The sequence below is a fragment of the Lates calcarifer genome, linkage group LG17, assembly GCF_001640805.2.
Source record: "Lates calcarifer isolate ASB-BC8 linkage group LG17, TLL_Latcal_v3, whole genome shotgun sequence".
Lineage (NCBI taxonomy): Eukaryota > Metazoa > Chordata > Actinopteri > Centropomidae > Lates > Lates calcarifer.
Window position 1 is genome coordinate 10,515,144 of NC_066849.1, and position 27,384 is coordinate 10,542,527.

General features: G+C 40.1%; 3 protein-coding genes across 4 annotated transcripts; 1 reads left to right on the plus strand and 2 right to left on the minus strand.

The window, feature by feature from the left end:
• The first annotated feature begins 448 nt into the window (after nucleotides 1-448).
• sh3gl1b (SH3-domain GRB2-like 1b) lies at nucleotides 449-15,757 on the plus strand. 2 transcript variants are annotated; one of them, XM_051076971.1, is made up of 10 exons: nucleotides 449-864; nucleotides 6,273-6,341; nucleotides 6,940-7,012; nucleotides 7,095-7,238; nucleotides 7,591-7,724; nucleotides 7,894-8,052; nucleotides 9,622-9,725; nucleotides 9,904-10,037; nucleotides 10,756-10,803; nucleotides 12,930-15,757. In XM_051076971.1, the coding sequence occupies exons 1-10, from the start codon at nucleotides 820-822 to the stop codon at nucleotides 13,121-13,123; spliced, it is 1,104 nt and encodes a 367-aa protein (XP_050932928.1). In that variant the 5' UTR covers nucleotides 449-819; the 3' UTR covers nucleotides 13,124-15,757. The 2 variants fall into 2 exon arrangements, with proteins under 2 accessions (XP_050932928.1, XP_018522885.1); XM_018667369.2 differs by lacking the exon at nucleotides 10,756-10,803 and having other exon boundaries at nucleotides 452-864.
• A 148-nt stretch (nucleotides 15,758-15,905) lies between these two features.
• Nucleotides 15,906-22,522, minus strand: mpnd (MPN domain containing). The gene is made up of 13 exons (XM_018667368.2): nucleotides 21,916-22,522; nucleotides 21,149-21,351; nucleotides 20,732-20,953; nucleotides 19,765-19,861; nucleotides 19,589-19,667; nucleotides 19,402-19,498; nucleotides 19,241-19,313; nucleotides 19,039-19,115; nucleotides 18,351-18,519; nucleotides 17,523-17,593; nucleotides 17,284-17,373; nucleotides 17,069-17,161; nucleotides 15,906-16,947 (listed from the first exon to the last, which is right to left on the minus strand). Exons 1-13 carry the CDS (start codon nucleotides 21,917-21,919, stop codon nucleotides 16,861-16,863), a joined length of 1,362 nt encoding a protein of 453 aa, XP_018522884.1. The 5' UTR covers nucleotides 21,920-22,522; the 3' UTR covers nucleotides 15,906-16,860.
• Nucleotides 22,523-23,705: 1,183 nt separating this feature from the next.
• LOC108877334 (galectin-3-binding protein A-like) lies at nucleotides 23,706-27,197 on the minus strand. The gene is given in 7 exon segments (XM_051077217.1): nucleotides 23,706-25,209; nucleotides 25,472-25,650; nucleotides 25,652-25,740; nucleotides 25,827-25,958; nucleotides 26,109-26,300; nucleotides 26,757-26,829; nucleotides 27,116-27,197. Coding segments are annotated over 6 exon segments (1,308 nt in total). The 5' UTR covers nucleotides 26,815-26,829; nucleotides 27,116-27,197; the 3' UTR covers nucleotides 23,706-24,551.
• Between the last annotated feature and the right edge of the window lie 187 nt (nucleotides 27,198-27,384).

The window sequence follows — 27,384 nt, forward strand, 5'->3', positions numbered from 1 at the left end:
ATAGTTTTTGCAGATTTAAGTGAAATTTTCCTTGAGGATACGAACCACTGAAGGGTGACACGGTGGTGTAGTGGTTAGCACTGAAAGTATGTATGTTGCATTTTCTTAAAACCACAAATTAAATCACTACACAGCAAACCTGGGTAGTATTGATACTCACTGCACAGAGAGAGGGATGGATGAGGGGTTAAGATTGGGGCTCAGCAACTAATTTTTGCCTGACAAATGAGTACAGCTGTGATTCCTACCATCACTTGCACAGAATGATCTCATCCCATTTATAATTGTGAGTTAGTTACCTTCTTTGTTTTTAAGCATGAAAAGTTTGTAAGTACTTCATATTGTTTGAGAATGTGAACATATGGCCTGCAGCAGACAGACAGGTGTGTAGTACCTGTTATATTCAGCAGGGGGCAGTATCCACTAATTTAACCATCAGAGTCTGCTGCTGTGTAAACTCAGGAAACTGATTTCTTAAAAAGTGGCTGGTGCAGATTTGGTCGCTCCGTCTAATCTATCAGTGTGCTCCGAGACTGTACGTGCTTGCGTTTTCAGTTCAGGAGATAACACTGTTGATTGTGGGGGATTTTTACACATTTGGCCCCGTTATCTGCGGTGACAGTGGGGGAGAATCACCCTCGACGTGGACGTGGTCAGTTGGCGTGTCCCGACTTGGAGTGACGGCTGTGCAGTCCTATGATACCTCCTAAAGACTTCTGCACTGTCCCCCTTTTCTAACAAACTATATCGCTAACTTTAGTTATTTTTTCGTGACCTATTTACAACTTCGTCGGAACTTGAAGACAGTCGGGGTCCAAGATGTCTGTAGCGGGCTTGAAGAAGCAGTTTTATAAAGCCAGTCAGGTTTGTAAAACTTTTCTTTTAGCTAGCAACTGTCATGTATCGTTAGCAGCTAGCCTCGTTTAGCACTAGTAGCTAACGGTTCATAGTTGGCTAGTGTTGATTAACGCTTCGTTAATGTGTGTGTTGTGTGTTGACAGCAGGAGACTAACCTCACAAACGCTTTGTGTCTGTGTGTAAAATGTCAATGTTATTTTTAGTTGGGACCCCGTGTTCCTATACAGCTAGCGTGAAGGTTTACAGGCACCCCTGGACGTGTTTCTGCATTAACGCTGTTTGAACTAGCGTTAACTAACTTAAACAATTGCTAGGTAACATTACCATTGCTGTATCCATACACAGGTATCTCACATTTTATGCTTTCCCTCAGTGGCGCACCAATTCAGATTCAGTAAGTGCACATCCTATGGTAAACATTAGCTCTGTTTGCCTGAGGGACTCTCCGGGTGAGTCAGTAAAAACAATACATGTTTAAGTAGTGCACAATGACTAAACCGAGCCAGATAATAAACGGGGTGATTTCCTGAAAGACACTTCTTTTCCATTGGTGATGCAGTGAAACCTGGACCGTTAGGTTTTAGTTTTGCTGCTTTGAAGTCACCTATTTTCCAGCTGTTTACAGTGTTAGTCTTTTGTTTAATGAGGCAAATCAATATTTAGGGCAGATGGGATGAAAAGGTAAAAAAAACAAAACATTGCATCAGAAATGTCACTGCTGGTCGTGGAGGTATAAAAGTCACATAGTTTAATGTCTGAACACTAGTGTGAATGTTTTTAATTTCAGCCAGTCATGGGTGGGGACTGTTAAAAAGATTTTTTGAGTCTCTTTTCTTCCTACCCCTGCTGATCTAAGCAGGAAAGACATTTGGTTTCTGCCCCAGCTTCCTGACAGGAACAGGCTCTGATCCCTGTTGGTTCAGTTGTGAGGAAAAATAACACAATTTACAAGCTGTCATATTAGGCCTGTAGGTACTGACTGTAGTGAAAATGAATAATGAAGGTGATCGAGGGAGATTAAGTGGGTTAGTGCGTGAGAGAGTGACCCAGAGGAATGATGCAGAGACAGAGGAGAAGAGTGTGCTTTCCCTTTAGTTCACTGCAATGCAGCTGCTTTTCTTGCCAAAACTCCATGAGAGTCAATAACACTTGACATAGCTCAGATTTTCTACGCTGGAGGCTTGCAGGAAGTTGGCTGTGGAAAATGATATCTCTGCCTTGTAAGCCTCCACGTCCTTGTTTTTTCTCTTTGACCGGCTCTCCTCCCCTATTATGTTTTTCTGAGAATTACAAAATCACACTCAGGAGTTCTCTGTGTGACAGTAGGAAAAGATGATGATAGATTAAGCTAGTATTCAGTAGGTTTTTCTAGAATAATTCTGAAGTTTACCTGGTTAATTTATGCACTGATACAGATAAAAGACTTCTGGCTCTCAAATGTTTCAGTTTACAGCTGAAAATAAATACATTTTATGGTCAGACTGATCAGAAGGTTAACTAAAGGATAATACTTGTCTGTTACAAGATTATAATGGATGATGATGCAAAGCACCAGCTGACATGAAGCAGATATCAAACACATTTGAAATTGTATCTCTCTCTTCTCACTGGCCAGCTGTTAAGATCATTGTTACAGGTTATACAAACAACACTAGCTCCAGGTCCTTTAGATAAGCCTCACTGTTGCTGTCATTACTTTGAGTTTAATACTTGCCCTAACAACAGCAAACACCTGCGTCAGACATACTGTTTAGTTACCATAAATTAATGTACTCCTGCCAGACAACTACAGTCAAGGCTTCCAAGTTGCCACAGTAAATATGTGATATCCAGCTGCTATTTTTATCTCTCTTTTTCAACTTTTAACATGAGCTAGAAGAAGCATCAAGTCAACATTCACAGGAACATCTAACTACTACAAATAGTTATTTTATTGATTTTCTTAGTGAGCTTTGTTGGACCAAAGCACTGCTTTACACACTTTACTCTCTGTGTCCTAACATGTTCATGATTTTGGGTGTTAAAATAGAGTTAAGTCAGGAGAGATTTGTTTTATGGATGTGTTGAAAAAAAAAATAGATTAGAGTTTGGTGCAGACTTCACCGTGGATTAAAGCCGGCTTAAAGGAATGATAATCGGTCTTCGGCGTAATCCCCATTTTGGTTATTGTTACTCTTAATCAAGATCAAGTCGTAATACAGGCGCAGGTGAAGGATGATGGTATCAGGGTTCCAGGCAGCAGACAGCATGCGACTGGTGCAGCTAATTGGGTCAATAAAGATCCAGGAGAAGCAATTTGATGATATCTGCTGTGAGATGATACCAGTTTGATTACTGTCAAAGGTTTTTCCATATGGTTTATACCATGGCATCTACCCCTCTACTATCTCTGGGTGTGTTTGACCTTTGTGGGTGATTCTGCCTGCAGTACTGATTAGTGCCTGGCTCCTGATAAAGGGTGAAATGAATATTGAAGGCTTACTGATTTACTGGATATAACCAAGAGGGCGTTAGAGTTTGGAGTTTAAATGCAGGAGGGTGGGGAAATGTTTAAACGCATACAACCCACCTCACCTAAGTGAATTAAGAATGGAGGAAGAAATTTAAAAAATATGATAAATTGTTTTCTTGATTAAACACTTTCCAGGCTCCATTGGTGTAATGGGAATGCCAGACAGCTTTTTATGTCTCACCAGAGATTTCTGTCACACCTTCACTTTCTGTGTCCGATCGCAGCAACTTGATTTCCTTTTGAAGTGTGCTTTGCTCATACACTGGGGTGACAGAGCTCTTTTTATATATCTAGCTTTGATCCCAAACAACTTTGACCTAGTTTTCGTGTGACTAACAATGATTTAATTTTGTTTTGTAGACAGAATGTAGAAGGCCAAACAAGTTTTCTTTTCAACTTTTTAATTCTGCACTTAAACTATCTTATCACATATGACAGCTGTCATAGGTATGCTGTCACTAATACACAAGTTTGTTGTGAGAGACAAATAATCAGCTGAAAAAAATGTGGTTTTACCCACAACTTAATGTTAACCAGCTGATTTTCATGTGCAGCGTTAAGAGAAAACAAATTAATCTACATCAGGCTGCAACATTCTGCATCCTTCTTACTGCTCAGTTGGTACCTGGGACTCTGTGTAAGACAACCTTCTTCTGGGTCTTGTAATCAAGTCATCTGAAGTCAAACATGAGCTTCAACCATGCTCTGTGGTAGTGCACTACTGTTTCACTAATACCAAGTCATCATGATGAAAAGGATACCTCTTATAGACTGATCCCTCTGTGTAGCTCTGTGTGTTGTTTATACCAAAACTTCCTGATGATAGCTTTTTGTGGACATTTGTTGGCTCCATTCCTCTGAGCCTGTATGCATGTAAATAAAATGTTACTCTTGATGTTTTCATTAGCAGAAGAAAAACTGCAGCAGTATTTAGTGACTAATAGAGTCTGATAATTCACTTTTCTACTTCCCAAAATCAGAAATGACTATAATCTCAAGTTTAGTGGTTTATAACAAAAAAGGAAACACCCCATCATGAATTTAATTAATTATCCTTCCTAAGAAGTCTTGTAAGGCTGGTTATGGTGCTAGAAAAGATAAGATAGTGAAAAGTTTGACTGCAGTCTTATCTTTTCTTGGTGGTAGGGAATCAAATGCTGAGTGGGCTGAGAGTTGAGGCTGAGTATCTTTACTTATGACCCAAATCCCCCAAGGCCCCCTGTCATGTGCTTTCCACATTCAGCAGATATTCAGCAGTATAACTTGAAGACACTGACACTACATCGCTCAGCAAAGGTCTGTCAGCTGTTGCTACGGTGCATGAGTAACCTCAGTGTATTTCATTTTCTGTTTGTTTGAATTATATGTTGAAATCTCCAAATAATAAATAAACTGTCAAAATGTCACCTGTCACCAGAAAGTCTTGGTAATTCCAGTAATCACAAAATGGTCACCAACAGTAGTTTGAGTCATGTAGGAAATGATTCAAACCTCTTTCGCTGTATCACAGATGAGAGAATTTCACTAAGGAAAGGAAAGAAAAATGTTATCGTAATCTCTTAATCAAAGGACTGGATATGTCTAATAAACCTTTTCAGAGTCAGACCACCTGAAAAGATGTTGCTGATCTGCAGAGGCATCAGTATTGAGCCGTATTATACATGCCTATACAGTTGAACCTGTCAAAAAAAATCCCTATGTTGACATATGTAATGGCTTTTTATGAAACTAATAATGTCACTTCACTTACTGCCATGTTAGGAGAGTAAAATTCAGATTTTACAATTTCAAGGATAATTTATTTCTTTAACCCCTTTTCAGGCTCTCTTTTGCAGTGTTTCATTAATTGTCCTGACAGCTGGACTTGCTGCTTCTGTTAATACTGTAGTGATATAATTAAAGGTTAACATCAGGGCTGTTACAACTTCCCTCAAAACTTAAATGTACAAGAGCAAGACAGATTCATTACGGCATGACAAGGGTTTTGTCACAGCAATATTGTAGAATCGTGGCAACAGTGTTTAACTGGAATTGTGGCAGAAACCTCAGAAAAGCACAAATTAGTCACTGTGGTTTGCTTCTGTCTTTGTAGAGCAGGTCTACAAGTTACTCTGCAATGAAGGCCTGTTGTTGCATGCCATTTTTATTCTGTTGGTGGTGGTGATAGAAACTGTTTTTCTGCCCATTCCACTTGCAGAAACTCAGCAGTCAAGATCTTAATTGTTGCAGAAGTACAGTCCCATTACAAAGCCAGAATAACCATTTCATTTCCAATTCCCTTTGACTGACTGACGTCATAAATCAAAGAATTAGCTAAAAAAAAAGTATGTACAGCAGTACTGTATGTTAACGGAAACAGGGCTGTTTTCTATTTCTTAGGCTTTTGTCTGTGACCTAAAAACTTGCTCGGAGATCTCCCTTGGAAATACATGTGCTTTCAATCAACATATTTTAGTCTAGTTAAGTTGCAGCATATTGTCTTTATTGAAATAGAAATAACAGAGTTAGCTGGTTCAACATTTTTTCATCCTACAAAGTGTAAACAAATGGAATTGCGTAACACTCTTCATGTAGTTGTTTGATTTCTGATGTTTTGCCACGTTGTTATCTGTTATGCTGAATTCCTTCTTTAAAGTCACCTGAGGAGTTAGGGGAAAGACAAGGTTTGTACCACACAGGAAAAACTAATATGCTGTGCTCCACATATTCATTTTCCTAAAAGAAGTGTCCATTGCATTTTCTACACAGAGCAAACATGTGAATGTGAAAATGAGATATGAGCTTAGGCTTGTTTGTCTCTCAAATCAAAACCTTATGAGCGGCATTAATTAATTTGCACTCTTCTCATTCCCTCTCTCTCTTTCTCCTCTCCTTCTGTCTCCTTGTCTCTCTCTCCCTCTAGATGGTAAGTGAGAAAGTCGGAGGTGCAGAAGGAACTAAACTAGATGATGACTTCAGGGACTTGGAACGGGTAAGAGAGGCATCTTACTGTAGTCATCTTTAATCAAAGCTGTGGGCCAGTTTTTTTTTTTTTTTTCTTTTCTTTCCCCCGCACAGTACACAAACATGCTGCTGTTTTTCTGTGGGATGTCCATTCTTGATGTTTGCACTTCATTTAAAGCTTACATCATCCTCTGTTGGTTGAGGAAATTTTCTGATCTCAGTGTTTATGAATCTTTCAAAACTGTGTGGATGACACTGAAAACTAGGTGTCATGAAATTCCTGGAAAGTTTAGGGTGGATCTAAAGTGGTCAATTGCGATAAACTGTCAAAAATTCACTGATTGCAGCTTCTCAAATGTGAATGTTTTTAGGTTCCACAGACTCCTAATATAGTAAATGAAATATTTTTGAGTGTTTTTACCGAGGTGTATGTTACTATAATATACCGTGTATGTCCACACTTGATGGGAATGAAAATACACGCAAGAACTTATGACAAGCACATGCAAGTAATGCTTCATAAAAACATAATACCTCCTTTGCCTGTCAGTATTTTATTTTAGTTGTGTGACTACAGTAGCTCTGTCGAACACTTGTGATGTGATTGTTCTCGTTGTGTTTTGTAGAAAGTAGATGTGACCAGTAAAGCAGTAGTGGAGGTAATCTCCAAAACATCAGAGTACCTTCAGCCCAACCCAGGTGAGGACATCATCTGTAATATGCATGTTTTCAAACTGTTTAAACTTTTTGATTAACATTTGTTTAAACTCCCCTTTCTCAGCTTCTCGGGCCAAACTGTCCATGTTGAACACCATGTCTAAGATCCGTGGTCAGGTGAAGAACCCAGGCTATCCTCAGGCCGAGGGGCTGCTAGGAGAGTGTATGGGCAAGTATGGACGGGAACTGGGAGAGGACACTAACTTTGGTAAGATATGTGTGTGTGTGTGGTGTGTGTGTGTGTGTGTGTGTGTGTGTGTTGAGGATTAGAATAGTACAATCCTGGCAGACGAATGTTGGTGTGTGTAATTATTGGTTTTGATGTGTGCATGGTTGTGCTTATGTGTGTATGTGTGGTACACTTAAAATGATCACTGTCAGATTCCAACAGAACAGTTTACAGGGCTTATGAAACTATTTTAAGCATTGTAAATCTATCTATTTGTGTGTGTGTGTGTTTGTCATTTGGTCTGATGGTTCTATAATTACTATAAACTGTATATATAAACTGTAAATCTACTAATGTCACTGAGCTATTAATATCTGTCTGTGTGGTTCAGGCGGAGCACTAGTAGATGTAGGGGAGGCCATGAAGAGATTGGCAGAAGTCAAAGACTCTCTAGACATTGACGTCAAGCAGAACTTCATTGATCCGTTGCAAGGCCTCTGTGACAAGGACCTCCGAGAGATACAGGTATCTGACACATTAACATGCTGTTTTATGATGGGGAAATTAACTCTATGTCAGTTTGTTTATTAACCCCTCTCATGGTGCAGTGTCAAATGGCATCACCATTACCAAATTCTACTTGATGCAAGGTACTGATCACAACTAAACTTAACTATGGCTTTGAATACTCCAGCACCACCTGAAGAAGCTTGAAGGCCGTCGCCTGGACTATGACTACAAGAAAAAGCGTCAGGGAAAGATACCAGATGAGGAGGTCCGACAGGCCCTGGAGAAGTTTCATGAGTCAAAGGAAGTGGCTGAGACCAGCATGTACAACTTGTTGGAGACTGATGTAAGGACTTATTTCTTACTGTTCAATGTCTGGTGTAACTACTACCCCCGTTATCCATTTCCTTAGCTGTAAAGATAGATTCTGAAGGTTAGTCATGGTTAACATAGAATTCTAGCATTGGTGACATTTACCCACTTTGGACACAGTGGGAAAAGAACATTTACATGCCTCAAATACACAGCCTAAAAATAATGACTCTGAAGTTCTTAAAGGAACATAAAGTTAAAATCAAATGGAAGAAAAATCCATCATTATGTAGAAATTAACCAGAAAGGATATTTACAGTCATTTTCAGCTTGTTATAGAAATTCCCATGAAACATGAACACATCACATATTGCCACATCATGTCAAACATTTCATCACTTGCTTCACTGTAAAGCTCGTCTGAGTTCCACTTTTGCTCCTGAAGGCTGCTATCCATAGCACACCCACAGGACAAACACACAGGAATAGTTACACCTGTAAAGATTGATGAAACACACCTGTTCAGGACAAATAACACTGGCACTGCAGATAAACATGCCTTTAAATAGCTGTAATCGAACAGTTACAACATTTAATCACTATTTGGGTTTAGCAGGTAGAGCATGTGTTTGCCTTGCACATAGCTGCAGGTGAACACTCCTGTAATAGAGGCATAGAGGTACACAACATCTCAGAGCATACACTCAGCTGCCATTTCATTACTGCTGGTACACCTAGCTAAAACAAATACAGTCTAATACAGCCGTCCTGCAATAAAAGCCACCTTCGTGAAGCTTATAAAGTTCAGTTATCGCTGACAGAGGTATTGATTCAACTTAATGATCATTTTGGAGGCTGTTGTCTACAGTGCTGTGAAGTCACAGAGAGGTGTTTGTGTTATTTAGCCAACCTTCTTTGCTTTAAAACATCCTCCAAAATGAGGATAACGCTGAATCGGTACCGTATTATTGCAGAATTAGGCTACCTAATAAACTGGTAACTGAGCGCATTTAAGTCTAAATTGATCTGTATGTTTTGTTGTATTACAGCACAGCAGTTCAGTTGCTAGTTTCAGTATAATGTGAACAAGTTGACAGTGCAAATATAACCAGTGCTACGCGGAAGAAGTCTTGTCTGTTCCATATTTCCTGTTATTTCTCTAGTTTCAGCCTCTTTCATGTTATTTCCTATGACTGTTCATATAAGAAACATGAATAAAATTGTGTGAAAATTCTTTTTTTTTTTTTTTTTTTTTTACTTTGGAAACAGTAATTTGATCTAATAATGTTAACTTTAGATCTATTTATTAGCTTGAGGTGAGGTTGAATGCTCCATGAGTTTTGATTATTGTGTGTCAAACAAATGTATGTTATTTATCAAACATAAGCTTCATGATAATGTGTCTTCAAGGTGTATCCTGTCGCTGTTATGAGCTGTATTATTTATTGGCCAATATGGAACTGTTTATCCTTTGGAGTGGGTAATACAGCAAAATACAACAACAACAAGCAAAGGGACATTGATTGTTACAGAAATCTGATGTGTGTGTGTGTGTGTGTGTGTGTGTGTGTGTGTGTGTGTGTGTGTGTGTGTGTGTGTGTAGATCGAGCAGGTGAGCCAGCTTTCATCCCTGGTGGAGTCCCAGCTGCAGTACCACAGACAGGCTGTACAGGTGCTGGAGGAGCTTTCTGACAAACTCAGAGACAGGTGCAGTAATGAAACCAGACACATAAATACAAACATACTGTACAGTACATCTGACCGTGCAGCTTTCTGCTCTGAACTTTCCAAGTCTGGTTCAGTCTCAGGAACTCTAGACATCCTTTTGTATTTATTGTGCAGATCTGGGGGTGTAAGACATAGGTTTATTTATCTTTTTGAACAGGATGAATGAGGCTCAGTCTCGACCAAGGCGTGAATACACACCCAAACCCAAACCTATCTTTGACTTTGGAGATAACAACCATTCAAATGGCGGATATTCAACCTCAATGGCGCCTCCACCTTCATGTACCTCAGGTAAGAAACAGCTGATGTACTCATAAAATAAATATTTAAAAAGTTGTTGGTGTAGTTCAACGTCAGCTTTTTGTAATTTCACCATAAAGACTTGAGTAAAATAAATTTGAACTATCCATTAATGTCAAAGTGATGAAGTGGCAGACTGTGCAGTTGGCACCAGAGAGCAGATGGAGTCTTGAGAAAACAAAGAACAACAAAATCTCTCTCTGGCGTTATTTTGTTTTCATCCTTACACTTACATCACTCCTAAAGCTACACAAAGGAGCTGCACAGGATATGTGGGAAAGCGCTGCCATACCAGGAATCAACAGCAACAAATCATCCAGCTGTTTCTACACATGCAGAAGATGCACCAAACCAAAGTGCATTCTTGGGAATCTGACAGAAATTACACAGAAAAAATTTCTGCCCTCATAGCCAACATGATTGCAACCAGTCAGTACCACTGAGCAGAAATATGTGGAAAAACATTCAGCGTGCATTCGTGTTTTTCTCCAGTCTGTTCGAGGCTTTGTAAGCAGTGGCATGCACTGAATGTTTGACTCTCGAATGCACTCAGTCGCTGACCATGAGAAAATGGATGTGTGTGTGTGTGTGTGTGTGTGTGTGTATGTGTGTGGGAGGGGTCCTTATGTGTGTGTGCGTGTGTCCTGTCCTGTCATCTGAATGGCCTTTCTCCAACTGACCTTGTTCCTCTTTCCCGTGACATCATCAGAGCGGTCTTTTCAGTCGGCCAGATTGTCCTTTCGGAAACCCAGATTGCGTGAGTCACAGATTGTGTGAGCCATTTTTCAGTGTCACAATTTTTCAGTTGTGGTCTTGAAATGGTCCTCCGTGTTTGTGCAGCTTCTGGTGTGACATGTATGAAATATGGTATATGTTGCTTCTCACAGGTTCAGCACATAATTGATGGTTTATGCATGTGTAGTTTAACAGTCACCGCCTTGTGTGTGGTTTTGTATGAAATCCACATCCTGTCCTTTAGATACTGCAGCCTGACTTCCTAACAAATTAACAGCCTTGCAACAACTGGTTCAGTCCACATGTGATTAAAGTACATGGTTATCTAACACATTGTGACAATTGGCAATGTTTCAAACTACAGTTTTTAGTTAAGGTTTTAGAAACTCATAGTGGTCACACAGTATGTTATCTTTGTCTGTATTTCCCTGCAGCTTATCTGCTCACCGATGTATTGAAATGATAACAGATCTCAGCACAGCCTGTGTTAGTTTGCATACAGAACAGTAAAGATACAGAGGTATCTGTCCTTAAATGATGATACTATACAATGTCCAAATTGTAAAACTTGTACCACAGTTATGTGTGTGACATCTTGTTAAGTCTGAGTCCATATGATCACTAGGTCTAATGTTTGATTAGAATACAGCTACAACTATTAGTTTCAGAATTGGTGTTATTATTCAGTAAATTTGGTGAAGCCTGCTGGGGGAATTTTTTCCTCTCCACGTGACCATTATTACTTTTAGGAGCAGTACCTACCCACAGCACCACACCCTGCTGTTATCAGACCAGTACTTTCGGCAGATGCAATTTCAGGACTGTTAACTAACTAACTAACATGCAGCTAGTGCTAGAATTATAATCGGTTATACATTTTTATTTGTAGTGGAATGTCAGTCAGTCTGTGTGTTTCAGTATTGATCCTTTTTTCAATAACAAAGTTGAGGTTGTTGAGTTCTGAATGAGTGAGTTCAAGGTTTTCAACTTTTATTACACACTACTGTGATTATTGTAACAGTATTTATGTTTTTATGTCCTCCCACCATACTGTATCGTGTGCACAACATCATCTGTCCACGTGTAAACAAATAATTTTACACCTAATATCTTGGGGGACAATACAGAGTTGATGTGTTGTGACTTTGGGCAGCACATGTTGTGAAGGAAACTGCTCCTCTTAAAATTGTCTTGTGTACAATATTGACTTTATATTAGCACAATTAGTGAGCTATGTCCTGTCATGTATATTGACATAAAAATATTTACTAACGAAGGCGTCTTGACCTTAGTCATCATAACTGGTTATCATAGGTAGCAGATAAGATAAACACTTCATTATGAATGACAAATGATCAGTATTCATCAGCTTGTCATGAAAATGCTGGTTGTTAGACTTTTGAATAGATAATTATACTAATTTACATGGACTCTAATTTAACCTTAAAGAATTGTGAAAGGGTTTGCACTAATGAAACCAGGCTTTTCATAGGATATGTGTAAGTGTGAATGAATCATATTGTGTCACCCTTTGCACAGCCTTCCTTCAGAGACATGTTTGTAATTGTGATAAAGTTGCTTCAGAGTTGATCTTACTCCATTAAATGCTAACGTTATCTTTTTCTTGCCCTCTAGGGAGTAAAACACAGAGAGTGAGAGACCAAAGCTTTCCCCATCTCTAGCCTACCCAGCAGTCCGTAGGGTAAACTTGATACAATGAGAAAATTGTTTGGCGACAAAAAAAGGCTAGTTTGTCTGTGTGTGGAGCCCCACACTCCTCTGCTGCTCTGTGTGAGGTCACAGAGAAACGGGTAGACGGAGGAAACGACGGATAGTGAGGGACAAGAACAGTCACACAGGAACCTGGTTTCATTGGACATTGTGTTTTTTTTGGTCAAATATTAAACCCATCAGCATTCTTGAGCTTGTTTGCAGTGCTGTATTTCAGCTGATCTGACTTTACCACATACTAATGTTCTACTAACACACTGTAAAAAAAAAAAAAAAAAACTGCAGTAGAATACAAACTTAACCTTTTCCCTGTGGCCCGTCTTCGCGTGAAACTATTCTGAATTTGTGGATGCTGAGTTTTCCCGCTTTTCCTTCTATCATCTTCATTTCCTCTCTCCTCACTTTGTGTTTTCACAGCCCCGGAGCAGCCGAGCTGTAAGGCGCTGTACGACTTTGAGCCGGAGAACGAGGGAGAGCTGGGCTTCCACGAGGGTGACATCATCACCCTGACCAATCAGATCGACGAGAACTGGTACGAGGGTATGCTGAACGGCCAGTCGGGATTCTTCCCCCTCAACTACGTCGAGGTCCTCGTCCCACTCCCACACTAATGCAAAGAGAGCAGGAGAGCTGAGAGGAGACTGATGGAGAGGTAGAATTAGTAGAGAGGGAGGAAAGTGAAGCCAAGGGATGGTCCACAGAAGATTCATTTTCAGCCTTCAGCTCCAGCGTCATCCTCACAGACGAGTACTTTTTATCATCTAGAGTTCTGGGGAAGATTGTTACATTTCAAAGTCCAGACCAGAATATCAACCTGTTCCACCCAAAGGTTAAAGGATCTAGACTTAAGATGGACACAAAATGTTGTTACCCGTTATCTGCCAGTCAGAAACATTTCTTGAGGGACTAACTGATGAAACATTTCTAAGCAATATTTTTTCTTTAACCGCAAATTACTGATACAGTAAAGAGAATCGTATTAAATCTGGTGATTACGACAACCAGGGACGATGCGTTTAAATCGTCCTCTTTGTGTGACTGCAGTCCGTTTAAAACTCAGGTTGGTCACCAGTGAGTCAGTTTTCCGACTGGAGAGGGCAACTCAAACCTCGCAGTAATGTCATGTAACTTGACTGAATATTATACTCATTTCAAAACTGAAATCAGTTGTCTGATGGACTGGAGCTCATCTCTTGATGCCACCTGCTGGCGTGACTGAGAATTACTTTGATCTAAACTAAAATGGAACCACACATGAACAGAAATGTAGTTTTAGTTTCATGTTTAAAAAAAAAAAAAAAGAAATACTGCTTCACATTTTTAATGAGAAACATGAGCCAAATTTATCTCAGATTTGTGATTTAGACTGTTTTCAGGTTTTGGCCTCTTTGTTAATGCTCCTTTTCTAAGCTGTCCAGTCATGATGACGATAGCTTCAGAAGACAACAGTGGGTTCTTTTGTATTGTTTCAGTATTAGATTTATATTAGTCTCGACTTACTACAGTAGTTTTAAAGAGTAGAACTTATTACTGAATATGTGAGAAAATGAAATTGCACCTTGGTCCTCAGATGAGATTGATGTGTGTGTGACAGACTTACTCCACCGTTTTACAAAGACCCAAAGTTAAATGCAGACATTGCACCTTTTTGTCACTTAAGGCAGGCAGTGTGTAGAAATGCAGAATGATTAGAGGTTTAGTGGTTGTCTGCTCGTCTGTTTAATAGAAGACACAGAGCCAAAAAGTCTTTATAAAATGCAATAGCAACATATCACTTAGTGCACCTATTTGTTAACGTGCTAGATGTTCTCTAACAGCCATACTTTCATTTAGTTCTGGGCCCGTTTGTCTTATCATGTTAAGCCCTCTCTTTTTTTTCCCTAAGTCTTTTGACACATTTTAGGCGCTTGCTAATTCCATGCCTGTCTAAACGACGCTGCTGGCAGCGACTCAGTCTTTTGCGTACATCACTAACTGTCCCACTGTGTCTGCCTGCCCTCGTGTCTTTGAGAATGTGAAACTCACCTCTGTGCTTTGAAGCTTTTAGTCCGACCCTGTGATTCTGATCATTCACAATGGTTCTGATTCGATTTGTTTGTTGGTACAATGGGCTGATGTAGACCAATCTGTTTAGACAAGGCTGGTTCCTTGTTTTGAATCGAGCCACAGCCCACGCCTGCAGATGGAGTCTAATCCAGCATACACTGCACAGTATGAGGGAAAAGACCCAGAGTGAAAGGGAAAACATCAAGGGAAAAATTATTTTGCTGATTTGGAGAACCCTTCTTACCAAACATTAGTCCTTACCAAACAAGTATCATCAGTCCTGATTGTCTCAAGGGGGGGGAAAGTTTCAAATGTGAATGACAAATACGTACTCTTTCACTGTTTGCAGTATCATTCTGCTGCATTAACCCTCTCATGTGTGTTTGTCCTTCGCTCCACGCCGCCAAACACATCCCCCACTCCTGAGCTTGTTCCTCGTCTACATATGTTTACATCTCTGATTTTACTACATTTCAATGTTTTTATCAACTTCAGGGCAGAGTTAATGGACTGTAGGAGGTGCTGTCTGGATCACACTGTCATCAGAGAAAAAACAAAGTCCTCACTCGTTTTGTTTTTGTGCCTTTTGAAAAGAAAAGGAGGGAAAGTACCGCAACTAATACAGCAACCAAAACCTAACCTAGCTACTTAAAAACAATGGTCAAGAATTTCTTTTTTTTCCACTTTTAGTTTTATGTCTAGCCTTTGGCACTTTTCCTGTGTAAAGATGAAATGCATGTGTGCACATTTCTGCACATTTATGACACTACAGCCGTTTCCTGAACATGTTGTGTTTAGATAATGTGAGGTTTATCAGCAAACCACCAGTGGAAACTTTTTATGTAGATTTTAATCCATGTTTGACAAAAAAATGTCCCACTCATTTCTTTTTTAAAGGGCTATGTGTTTGTTTAATCAGTCTTAAATGCTCTTTTGAACAGCATTAAATCATTCTGGCTCTCTATAGTATTATTTTTTATATACAAGACCTTAAAACATTTTAAATTAATCTTTGCATGTAGTCCTGTATTACACCTTGTAAATGTATGTCTTAGATTTAAGTTGCCTTTTTACTTTTGGTATGAGTACAGAATTTAACCGCAATATTTTGTCCTTTATTATTCAAGCATTTGTATGTGCTTCTTTCACATCCCCCACTTCCCCCATTCTTACAATAAATAAAAAGGAAAAACATTTAATTGTTGTAGCTGATCAAGAGTGAGGTCTTTTCACGTCAAATTATGGCTTTGAACATCGAGCTGGAGAACACACCAAATTAAAAAGAAGAAATATTCGTCACACAATTGGTAACCGTATGTTTTTTAAAAAAAGGAGGTGATAGTCATGTTTAAATAGTTCCAGTGTGTATATTTTAATGATTTGTGGATCATCAATCAGCAGGCTTAAGGCATACATCTTCATACATGTACATCACACAATCCACAGTTAGTAATAAATACAGTACAGGTGAAGAGGAAGCAGATATCTGTCCTAACAACAGGACGTTTGTCTTATGTAACCTGACCGGGAAACAGTAGAGGGGCACATTCACAACACAGCTCACAGACACACACACACACACACAGGTTCATTAATAAAATCTAAAAAAAAAAAAAAAAAACTGTTTGGCAAAATGGATTTACTTGCACCACACTGCAACCTTTCAATTTGACTTGAGGAACACAAACATTCACAAAACCTATTGCAGAGTATAGTTTACTGTAGGTCAAACCAAGACATTTTTGCATACTTTGCTAATGTTGTATGCTAAAATATATTTAGCACTACTGTTTTCTTAATTTTTTTCCAATAACTTTTCCTGGTTTAGTCTATAAAGGCAATTACTACAACTTTACATTGTACGTATCTGGCAATATCTGCTCATACCGCAGGATACTGGTGCAGATAGGCACATAGGTCCATGAGTAAAAGGTAAGAGGCCAGCGTTCATCCACAGGCTGATGTCTGGCCTGTGAAACAGTTCTGTTTACTGTCCTTCACACAATATTTCAACTGAGGAAAACATTGTTTTTTAACACTCTAATCTGATATTGGGTATCAAGTGGATTTTCTCCTGGTGTAACTAGTATCGCACATATAGCACCTTCAGAATCATTAAATGTGTTTGAACTCATAATAATTAAATATGAGAGAATTCAAGGCATCTACATGTTTTTCAAGCAGGTTTTACATCGTACACACGTCAACACCAGAACCTGTCAGCTGTGCGCTAAAGGTGTTTGGAGACCGGACGACTTGAGATGGAGAGCAGCCGCATGCAAGCATGCAGAGCAGATCCCACTCAGTGCATGTTGCTCAGCTGACTGTAGACATGCTCCAAGATCTGAGAGTAGGCCTGGTCTTTGGGGGCATGGCAGCTCAGAGAGCCCTGGGGAAGAAGACGAACACGTCAGGTCAGCTGCGGGGTCTGAGGATCCCTGCCGTAACCCTCTCATAACTGTCCTGTTGTATGAAGTGAGCTGAAATCTGTTTCTTAATTTCAGGCCTACCTTGATCTTGTCCATCATGGTCGTATCAGGACACCAGTACTGGCTGAACTGGACAAGGTCTGGAGCTGACCTGTAGTAGTCGACCAGCAGCATCTTTGGAGGAATAAACAAACAGAGCCAGATGGTTTATAATAGTTTATAGCATTCATAAAAAACAATGAAAATGTTGATTACTCTGCTGTATTTTCAAAGGTCTGACGCAGCAGTATCAGTACCATCTCATTAAGGACATCACTGGTGAGGAAGTTGTCCTGCACGTAGGTGACCTCTACAGCCACTGGGATACCATAGTCATTAGGCCGTTGCTGCAGGAAGGCAGTTGATGCATACGTTTAACAGAAAGCTGAGCACAAATGTCTGAATGAACCATGTCAGAAAAGACTAGCTAAGTAACACAGCTTTGAAAGAATAAGGTGCGTACTTTAAATTCTATTAGTGATGTCTGTGTCTTTACCTCAGGTGGTGGTACAACCCAGAATGGAGTTATTGTGGACGCCACACCTTGATTGCCATGATAATATGGTCCTGTTACGAAAAAAAAAGGGAGTTGAAAGCCAGTGGCGTCAAACCTGTCTGACGATTAGAAACCCAGACGACGATGCCTTCACATATCATGGCAAATACTGGAATTACAAGCTGCTGCTGATTTAGAAACTGCAGTAAATGTACGTTTAAGACGTCAGTAATAATTTGGCCAAAGTCATTTTGGTCAAGTTTCACTGACCTCGCTGCAGCATTCCCTTCATCACTGCATTGTGAATGGCCAGTAGCGCCACAGATACTTAAAAGTTTACATTTACAAAAGACTTTACTTTTTGCCAACTTTAAAAAAAAACATTACTAATGCAGTAAGAACATTCTGAAGTGAAAAAATACAATTTAGAGTGGACCATTTCTGAGAGTGTTTTCATGGAAGTCATTCAAGTGCAATATTTCTATTTTATGTTACCCATTGCACAAGCCACTATCTGTTAACACCAATACTGTCTTTCATTCTTACTTGGAGTACAATTTTTGGGCAGTGCAAATTGATAATAACTATTTCAGACACTGCAGTACACTTACTATGCATATACTGTCGATAGATAGATCCTCTGTATATCCTGTTTTGTAATGTATTTAGCATTACTCCAGTAATACTACTCCATACTATTTAATTTCCTCCCACGTAATGAATAAAGTGTCTCCGTCCAACTGTAGCTCCCCATGGAAGAGGCCTTCAAAGAGAATTCCCTGTACAGGTCGATAATCTATAGCACCGTACATAAAGGCAGGCACTGACCACAGATGATGCCCAGGCAGGGCTGGAAGCCATTGTTTGACCCCTGCAGCCTCAGCTGGTGGTCCATCTGGGAGTCGATGTCCTGCAGCGACGGCAGAGCCGGACCTCGCGGGTGACTGTGGTACCAGCCCACCAACGACAGCCCGCGCATAAACAGGTTCTGACAGATCTTGGGGAGAGAAAACATTACAAGACAAGCTTAGCTTTACATTTTATTTCACTTGAAGTTAATACATTCACACCAGTTAAAACTATGGGCAGTGCCAGTTCACAGAAAAACCTCTGATAATTTAGAAATGGATAAGACTACTCTAGTTGTTTGGATAACATTTTCAAATCTGGAAAAAGCTCTACATTTTAACTTGTAAATATATATATATATGATGTTGCTAGAAATTAGCATTAGTTCAGTAGTATTTAATTAACACAAATATCATCAGGTTTAACACCCTCAGCTCAGCAGTCACAGTTTTTATTTCCTTGTGATGGAAATTCAGGAGTCAGTCCTTCGGTTTCTGGCGTTTGGAAAAGAGAGATCCACGCTGATAAGTGCTGGATGCTGAACTGTCCCAAGGCACAGGAAGAGCTTGTGAATTTTTAAAAATGGGTGTCATTCACCCTCATGTTTTCTGAAGGCATACATGCTGTCAGCGCAGATTGCTGATTCGCTGTCCACGTGTTACTGTACCTCCTCCTCGACAGCAGAAGCAGAGTCTTTGTCTGCCAGCCTGGTCCGACAGGGGAAAGCCCTTAAGACTGTCAGCACTGAAATAAAGAAAAAAGAAAATGATGAAGAGGGCTTCATTCTGATCTTCTGCTTTTTTTTTTCTTCTTTTTTCTTTTTTTTTTTTGCAGTTGCTGTCCTGATTCTGTGATAAAGTCACACTCACGTTGTGTATTAGTATCCCACCGTCCTCCGAGGTATCCCACCACCTCACTGGTGGTCAGGTGACAGTGAAAGTCCTATAACAAGACAAAAAGCAGGTAACTTAGCCTTGTAAATGTTCATCAGTGTTTTAATTAACCTGCTTTAACTGTGACTGTTGCTTACCATTAGCAGCAGTACGTTACTGGACACGGCTACATTGAAAGGCTGGAATCTGTTGATGGCTGAGAAGGCCGACAGCTCCACCAGTGTGTGCGGATCTCTGAGGACACAGGTTAGCTTCTAATTCACCTCAAGAACAATACAACGGTCACATACAATTACACTGATCTGTCTGAATACTTGAGAGTACCTGGCAGCGTCCCTGGTGCCCAAGCTGCAATATCTGACAGGAATTCTCTCTCTGTCAGTTCTTCGTGAAACCATTACATCTGTAACAGTTAGGGAGATTTCTTTTTCAGCTTGTTTAAACCACACAGCTATGACATGTAAAGTTACACATGAGAGGAGAGGAGAGCTGGATCATACCTAATCCAGGTTTGATGTTCTTGTTCTTCTCATCTGCTTGCACAGCCGTCTTACCTTCCTCTTCATCCTCATCATCATCCTCCTCACTCACCAGGCTCTAACATCACAATAAGTAAATCATATATATGACACAGGATAATGTAGATACAGTCGTATATATAAACAGTAAAACGAATCATGCCCTCACCCAAAGGGATCACAAAGATAACACTGAGGCAGCGTAGGATCATTGCAAAACTCTCCCTCTGACCAAATTATTTTGCTTGGAACTTGTGACCTTAGCATCTTCTGGTCTTAAAAAAGCAAGAAAATCAGCCACTGCATGAAGAGTATTTTGTTTCTGATGTAAATCAGTTAGTTTCAAGTATTTTCTAGTTACATTTTTAGTTCTAGTTCCATTTTCCGATAAAAGGAAACAGCTCATGTCCACGTGAACCTGTGACAAGGGGTCACAAGTACAGCACGCATCACTTTATTTTAATGGGGACAGTACAGTTATGAAGTATATCAGTATATCTTTGCCTCATTATAATGAACCATATGTTATTAGATTATATTTTTTTCTTCCTCTGTGAGGAAATTAATCTAAAAGTAGACTTTATTTCCAAATGAGCAAAGTATTGCTCTTTCCCCACTCAATGATTTCATCATCTCTCTTTCAAAATCAGCATGTTATTTTGTTCCTCCTTCTTCATCTTCCCTTCTGATCCATGATTAACTAGCTGATTAGATGCTGTGCTACAAAGTTAATGGGCTTTATCTTCATTCAGCTTCATCATTTTTTTCTTAAACCTGACTGCAACTATGTTTCCTCAGCATAAGAACTGTAAACAGTTTTATTAAGGAACCAGTTCAGGTAAATTCGGGTCATGATGTTTGACCTCTCAAATGCATGAAAATAAGTACTTATTTCAGAAAATTTACTTCATTAAGAAAAGGAAAACATTTTGAATCATTGTCCTCTCACCATGTCTGCGCTGGGCTGGTACTTGTGCAGCCAGGTGGTTTTGTACTGGACCAGTTTCTGTCCCCGGTAGCGTACAGATGCCCAGCCACAGCCAGACTTCTTGGCCGGGTTGACCAGACGTTTGCAGTGTGTCGCCCAGGCGCTGGGGGAGTTGAAAATCTGTCCTGTCTCAACCCATCGGATTTTCCCATCATTCAACAGGTCTCCGACAAAGTTCTTGCCCTGAAGAAAGTTTAAAGAGAAAACAAAAAATGTATGTGGGTTTAATCATTTAAAGAAACTGCCTGGAGCAATTCAGTGTGAGTACAGACACACAAGCCAGGAGCAACCTCACATGATCCAAGTCAACGCTTTACATTATTAATGAACAACAACATTTTTACCATCCGCTGCTGTGGTGTGTGTGTGTGTTATTACCAGGTAGTGGATGGCTAGCACCCCGTCCCCCGGCTCCACCAGGCCGTCCTTCAGCAGCACCCTCAGGGTGATGCCTCTCCGGGTCAGCAGGGACCCCCGGCCTGAGCTGGACCGCAGGTCTGCCTCCTCCCCTCCGCTCAGCTCCTCCTCATCCTCCTCTCCTCCATCTTCCACCACCTGTGGAGAGCTGGGTGGCTCTGAGCCTGAGGACACACAAACATTCACATGTCACATAAAGATCATCCATCAGGTGATAGGTGAGTGTGATGTTACTGTTGAAAACAAAGCCATAATCTTGGCCTCTTGTGATGCATGAACTTAATGTTTTCTCATTCAACAGCCTCCTTTGAAAGGTCATGTTACTCAGAGGGCTCAACATTAGCCAAAGCACCTGACTACCAGTTAAACATCTGTATGTTAGAGTTACACCAGGAATAAAGCCAGTGTAAATGTCCATTATTTTAATTATAATGACTTTATAATGAAAGCTCCACTGTAATGGCAGCCGGCATCACTCATAATTGCTGCATGCTAAAATAGCAGCAGATAGCAATCCTGTCATGGTGGAAAGAATCTCAAGGGGCACGAAACAGCCAAAAGATAATCTAAATTGGCATTTCATTAATTACGGCTAAGCTATGCGGTTGGCCTTTTGTTTCCACCTCCCATTAGGGCACGGCTTTCTCCGCAAGAAGAGGCCTGCTTCCCCCTCTCTCTTGTTAATTTCCCTCAGTATTACAATTAAACCCTTCTTTCATTATTCTCACCCATATCTCTGAAAAGCGTCGGAGAGCGCCTTTTAAAAAAATCCAACTCGGTCAAAAAGCTGCTCCTTTTCAGGTCACTTTGAGGCAGTGCGGGGGTTTGAGCTCCGGGCAGATTTCACAGACACACTTCGCCACACTAGCTCCGGCTGTTATTCAAAAACATAAAATGAAGGCGTCTGTGGCTCTGCAGTGTAGTTTCCTTGTTGTGTTGCTTTAATGTCAGTTCCCCTCCCCTTTCTTTCTCCCTCTCCCCGTCCTTGTCACTCTCCCTGTATTCTTATGAACGGGTTTTTGTCTGACGTGCCATGCCGGTCTATCCGCCACTATTCACACATCTACGAGCTTTAAAACACCACACAGCCATTACTAAGATCAAAGAACCGCGTGCGGGTCGTAGAGAAACGTCTTCACCGTTCTTTGAAATGTAAACAATGTAGCGATAAATCTGCGTTTCCTCCGGAAAGATGAAGTGTCGCCCCCGTGAACCAGCCGCTATTTGGCATTTAGACAGATTAAAAGTACATCCTGAAGACTGTGGGCTGTGTGTGTGTGTGTGTTAAAACACTGCAAAGTAACTGAGGCCAGTGATTCGTGTGGTGTTAAAATACGACCTTGTCTCACACTAGACTGTGTTACACTGTGGTTTTTCTTCACCACACCGAGATGTTCCTTCTTTATCTCCGAGAGAGAAGCACATTTACCGGGAAGCAGCCTGCGGAGGGCAGCAAACCTCCAGCAGTCTGTCTTAACTGGGTCCAGTTCTTATTATTATCCCCACCTGGTGGTGATAAAGGTCCATGTTCAAACAACTGAGACGACTGCATGTATTTGGCTCTAAAACCTCTGAGATTGGCTCAGCTAAACTGTACAATAAGTCCGAGTGTTTCCATTTCACAATACTTGATAGTACTTGTTAATCATTGTGATTGTAAACACATATTTCAAGATGAAACTATCCAACAGCATGACTTTTACTCTCAGTACTTTACAGTGTATTATTAAAAGAGTGTGGCATCTTGTTTCACCAGCATTTGTTCTTTCTGTTCACAGGGAAATATGCAAAACCTGAGTTTAGATGCAATGTGACGCTAATTTATCTTCTGTTCTTTCCTTCTCAGATGAATTAACAGACATCCAGACATACAGTGGACACACCTAATCAGGTTCAGGTAAATCTACCCTCCTGTTCAGATATAGATATGTGTCATCATTTTACTCACCGGCTCCTGGTATTTTAATGGAATAATGTAACTGTGTGTTTGCGTGTTAGCACAAGCTGTTTCAATAATTGGTGACATCTACAACCAAAGTCTTATTTGAGATATTTATAACCTCCACAGGAAATTATAATATTTATAGTTCCTTGATACACATATGTAGCACAAACACTATAGACTGGGCTGTGGCAATGGTTTTAAATAGGTTTGTAATGTCAGCAGGGTCCTTTTTCCACATTAGTTCACACAGTTGACCTGGATTGTTGTGTCTGTGTTTGCTTGATGCTGTGGAGATGCTGCAGTGTTGGTTCACTGTTCCTGTGGCTCTTTAAGCTCAGTATCTTCCACCCTGTTTTTCTATGTTAATACAGTTTCTTAGTAGTCTTAAATTAGAACAAATCCCAATTTGTTCTAATTGCTCTCTCTCTGTACCTGTTTTCTTCTTTTCTTCAATTCACATATTGAGTATTACAGATCAATTATCAATATCCAACATCAGTTAAAGATCTCGTACACTACACACACTCAACAATCTGTCAGTCAGTCACAATATATTATTGTATATATTAGTGGTCTCTCTGGTATTATGAGCTTTATTAAAAATGAAATATCACATAAAATCGTATTTTTACAATTTACTGCATATAAATGTATATTTCTTTTACAGTATGTAGCATATACACAGTCTCAAGGAGTTAATATGCATTCAATGACTTCTTTAACCTTCTCTGCCCTCTTCTTTACTGATGTGAGCAAACATGAGCTGTACTCATGATGTACCAGCAGTTGGTAGAACGGGTTTGTTAAGCATGGACAGACTTGTCCCATACTGTTTTTTATGTTAAAGCACATGCATTACAGAGACTTAAACCATCAAAAACTTTAAACCTAACACAGGAAACATTCACATCCCTTCCCACGACAGTCCTGTTATAGTAACTGCTTCACTTTCAATAATCATTGAAGTAAGTGGATATTAAACAATATATTGTTTCTTATTCATCCTCCTCAAACTTGTCTTTCCCAGAGAAAGACAAAAGCTAACTTGTTGAGTACAAAGGACGTACCACCACTTGGTAGGAGAACCGGTTTGAGTGACATGGATAGACTTGTTCTGCACTGTTCGGAACAAACACAAGATTCTCACCATCAACACCATTAAATTCACCAACATGGAGCACATACCTCCCTTCACACATAACAACAAGCCTGTTGCTGTAATGAATATGTCCCTCCATCTCACTGGGTAAATCACTGTTCTTTTGTTCAATCTTTAAACTGACAGCTGGCAGAGAGGGGCAGGAGACACCTTCATTTGAGCAGTCTTGATCACTGATATACACCCTTGTTTTCCAGCGCATGTTGTGAAGAGCAAAATAAGCACTGTTGTGAGCAGGTGTTTGGAAATCAGATGTCAGACTATTGATGCTCTGGCCACGAAGAATGTAGAGCCCAGAGTTCTTGTAATATCTGATGTTGTGAGTGCTGAAGGTAAAACTCCATGGTTTGCTGGTGTAAATCCTGGATGTGTAGACAGTTTGCTGCTTGGGTCAGGTCATTGAGCAGTGTAGTGAAGGGCAGAGCGTTAAACTGAAACCCCTGCAACTTGCTGGCATGGTACCGTGAGGCGTCGAGTGTGTATAAGTTCTCAGCTGGTATCATTGGGAAACGGATGAGCTTCAGGAGGATCTCAGGGATAGTTGTGTTTTCTTGGGCTGCTGCCCATCTCTCCAGTCCATCCAGGAGGACGGTTTCATTATGCACCACAAGGTCTGAGCGAGACAGAAGAGCTTTGACCAGACCAAATGGAAGATCAGTCCAGGCTGGAGAACGGATCAATGCCTGAGAGTTCCACGCCAAGTAGCGAAGACAGACTTCCTGCAGTGCCTCTTCACCTGTGCGAACTGCATACTCATAGAAAGAGCTTTGACGTTGGAAATTGTCGTCCTCTGTGAGGAACAGTCTGAAAAGATTCTCTGCTTCATTCTGAAGTTCTGTCAGACCCCAGTCAAACGCCATGTTGAGAATGCAGTGGACGGAGGGCAGTGTGATTTTAATCTTTCTCGTGTAGAAATACCTGAAATTCAAACATTTTAATTGGCAGGGCTCAGCATTTTGGAATTAAACAATCAAAAGAAAAAGTCAAGTCACTTCAAAACATATCAAGGCAATGCAGTGTAGTAAATGGTTACCATTATCAAATATAGATATAACCAAATTCATTGGTTAAATAATAAGAATGGAGGGTTACAAATGTGTAGAACTGGCATTACATCCAAGTAACTTCAGTTGTTATGGCACCATAGACAGAGACAGAGGCAGCTTTAATTTGCTTTTACCTGACAAAGGTGTTGGCATATTGACTGCAGTCAGAAGTGACATTGATGCTGAGGCTGTTGAGGTCTGTGTGAGAAGTTTTAAGGTTCGAGTTCAGAGAAAGGATGACCCTGTGAGCGCAGATTGTCTCAATAGTGGTGTTGTCCACCACCACTGCAATGTTCAAATCACAGTCATGTCCACTGGTCAAACAGTTCTCCCAGCTGATGAGACAGGCTTGTGTTGTGGTCCAAATCAAACTCATTGCTGATATCTTTGGGGAGTTCAGGGTCTGATAGAGATGAAAATGTGCTCAATGTGGGTTCAATGAGTTGGGAAGAGACACTGAAATATTTTCTTCAACTCTGGTTTCCTTACCATTTTCACATCGGACACTAGCATCCTCACTATGACCACAATTATTAACCCCCCATCCAGGGAACTGACACTGGAGCAGGTTTGTCTCTGTCCCAGCACAACCTACATCATCCATCCAGATGGTTCCTTCCCCTAACACAATAACAATCACACAATAAGGAATAGTCGGTTTTACCAATATAGTCACCCTTATGCACATACTGTTCACACTCTAATTACAATAATTCTTGTGTGAGTTCATCTAATATAGCTGCTTCTAAAGAGCTAGCAGAGCCTCCTTACCTTGGCCAAATGTGGCTGAGGGTGGAGCTTCTATTGCTCCAGGAAAATGGAGCTGTTGACACACCACTTGGGCATCATTAATGTCCCAGCTGTCATCACACACAGTTCCCCAAGCACCATTATGAAAGATCTCCACACGGCCCTCAGTGGCATCTTGTCCACCAACCAGCCTGACGTAACCTTCCTCTTGAGCTAAAGTAGTGAAACAAAATCAAAGTCATCAAATGTACTGTAACAACTAATCTGTGTCCAATGATTGTAACTGAAATAGACAAAGACAAAAAATGCTTTGCCTTACATTTACATCAGAGTTCTTAAAAATATGGTTTATCTTATTAATGTTTGCATTATAAACATTCATCTTGTGACTAACATGTCATCAGTATTTTCTGCCACCTTCTGCCGTCAACAAATTTCACCTCCACTATCATCTTCAAAATAAGGCCAGATTAATTCATACCAGCCCATAATGAATGGGTCCAAACTTTACCAGTTATGAACATCAACATATTAATGTGTAATGACTGGGATTAAAAAAGTAGCTGAGTATGATATTTTAGTTTATCACGCTGTATGTTTTTTTTTTTTTTAATATAGTAAGAATAATTTGAGTTTTTGTACTGAGATTGCAGCTTCGTAGAAACTCACCAGCAGATGAGCTGACACTCAGCAAAAGGAGGCAAAATAATAAAGTATCTTCTTTCATTTTCACTGCAGTACACTGGAGAAAACAAGGAACAGCTTTAAGTTCTTTAAAATGTCCAAGGCATTTGTCAAATAGTGACCCAGACACAATAGAGCCTAGTTTGTTCAACTATTGGTTTCCTATCACTATTTTATAGGTCATTTTAGGATTAAAATTAATTTCAGGAAACCAGACACAAACTCCCGTAGACATGGAACATATAATATGTAACCTCCTATAGATAAACACATGCAAATACAATTTCTCTAAACAACATCATATGTAATGCCATTTTCCTTGTTGAATATCTAAATTAACTTACCAGAACTCAAAATGCAGTCAATTAAAGAGATCTCAGTGAAGAAATGAATTTGAAAAATCTGTGCACAATGCAGCTGTTTTCCAGGAATGCCAACACCCACTAAAGGGGTGTAACTCAGAAAAATAACTGCTGCCAGATTTCAATGGCCATTTTAAGACTTTTCTTTATTCCTACTTCACATGCCAATATTCTAATTTGTTCAATGAATTAAATGAAACATTGTGAAATGCGAAATTTTGCTATGGTGGTATAAAATTATGTCTACTGAA

Bases quoted from the DNA above. Each gene is read 5' to 3' on its own strand.
- sh3gl1b (XM_051076971.1), top strand. From the start codon at position 820: ATGTCTGTAGCGGGCTTGAAGAAGCAGTTTTATAAAGCCAGTCAG. The intron at 7,013-7,094 runs GTGAGGACATCA...CCCCTTTCTCAG, and splicing joins GTACCTTCAGCCCAACCCAG to CTTCTCGGGCCAAACTGTCC. The intron at 8,053-9,621 runs GTAAGGACTTAT...GTGTGTGTGTAG, and splicing joins ACAACTTGTTGGAGACTGAT to ATCGAGCAGGTGAGCCAGCT.
- mpnd (XM_018667368.2), bottom strand. The intron at 17,374-17,522 runs GTAAAGACACAG...GCCTTCCTGCAG, and splicing joins GGGTTGTACCACCACCTGAG to CAACGGCCTAATGACTATGG. The intron at 17,162-17,283 runs GTACTGATACTG...ATTCCTCCAAAG, and splicing joins GTGATGTCCTTAATGAGATG to ATGCTGCTGGTCGACTACTA.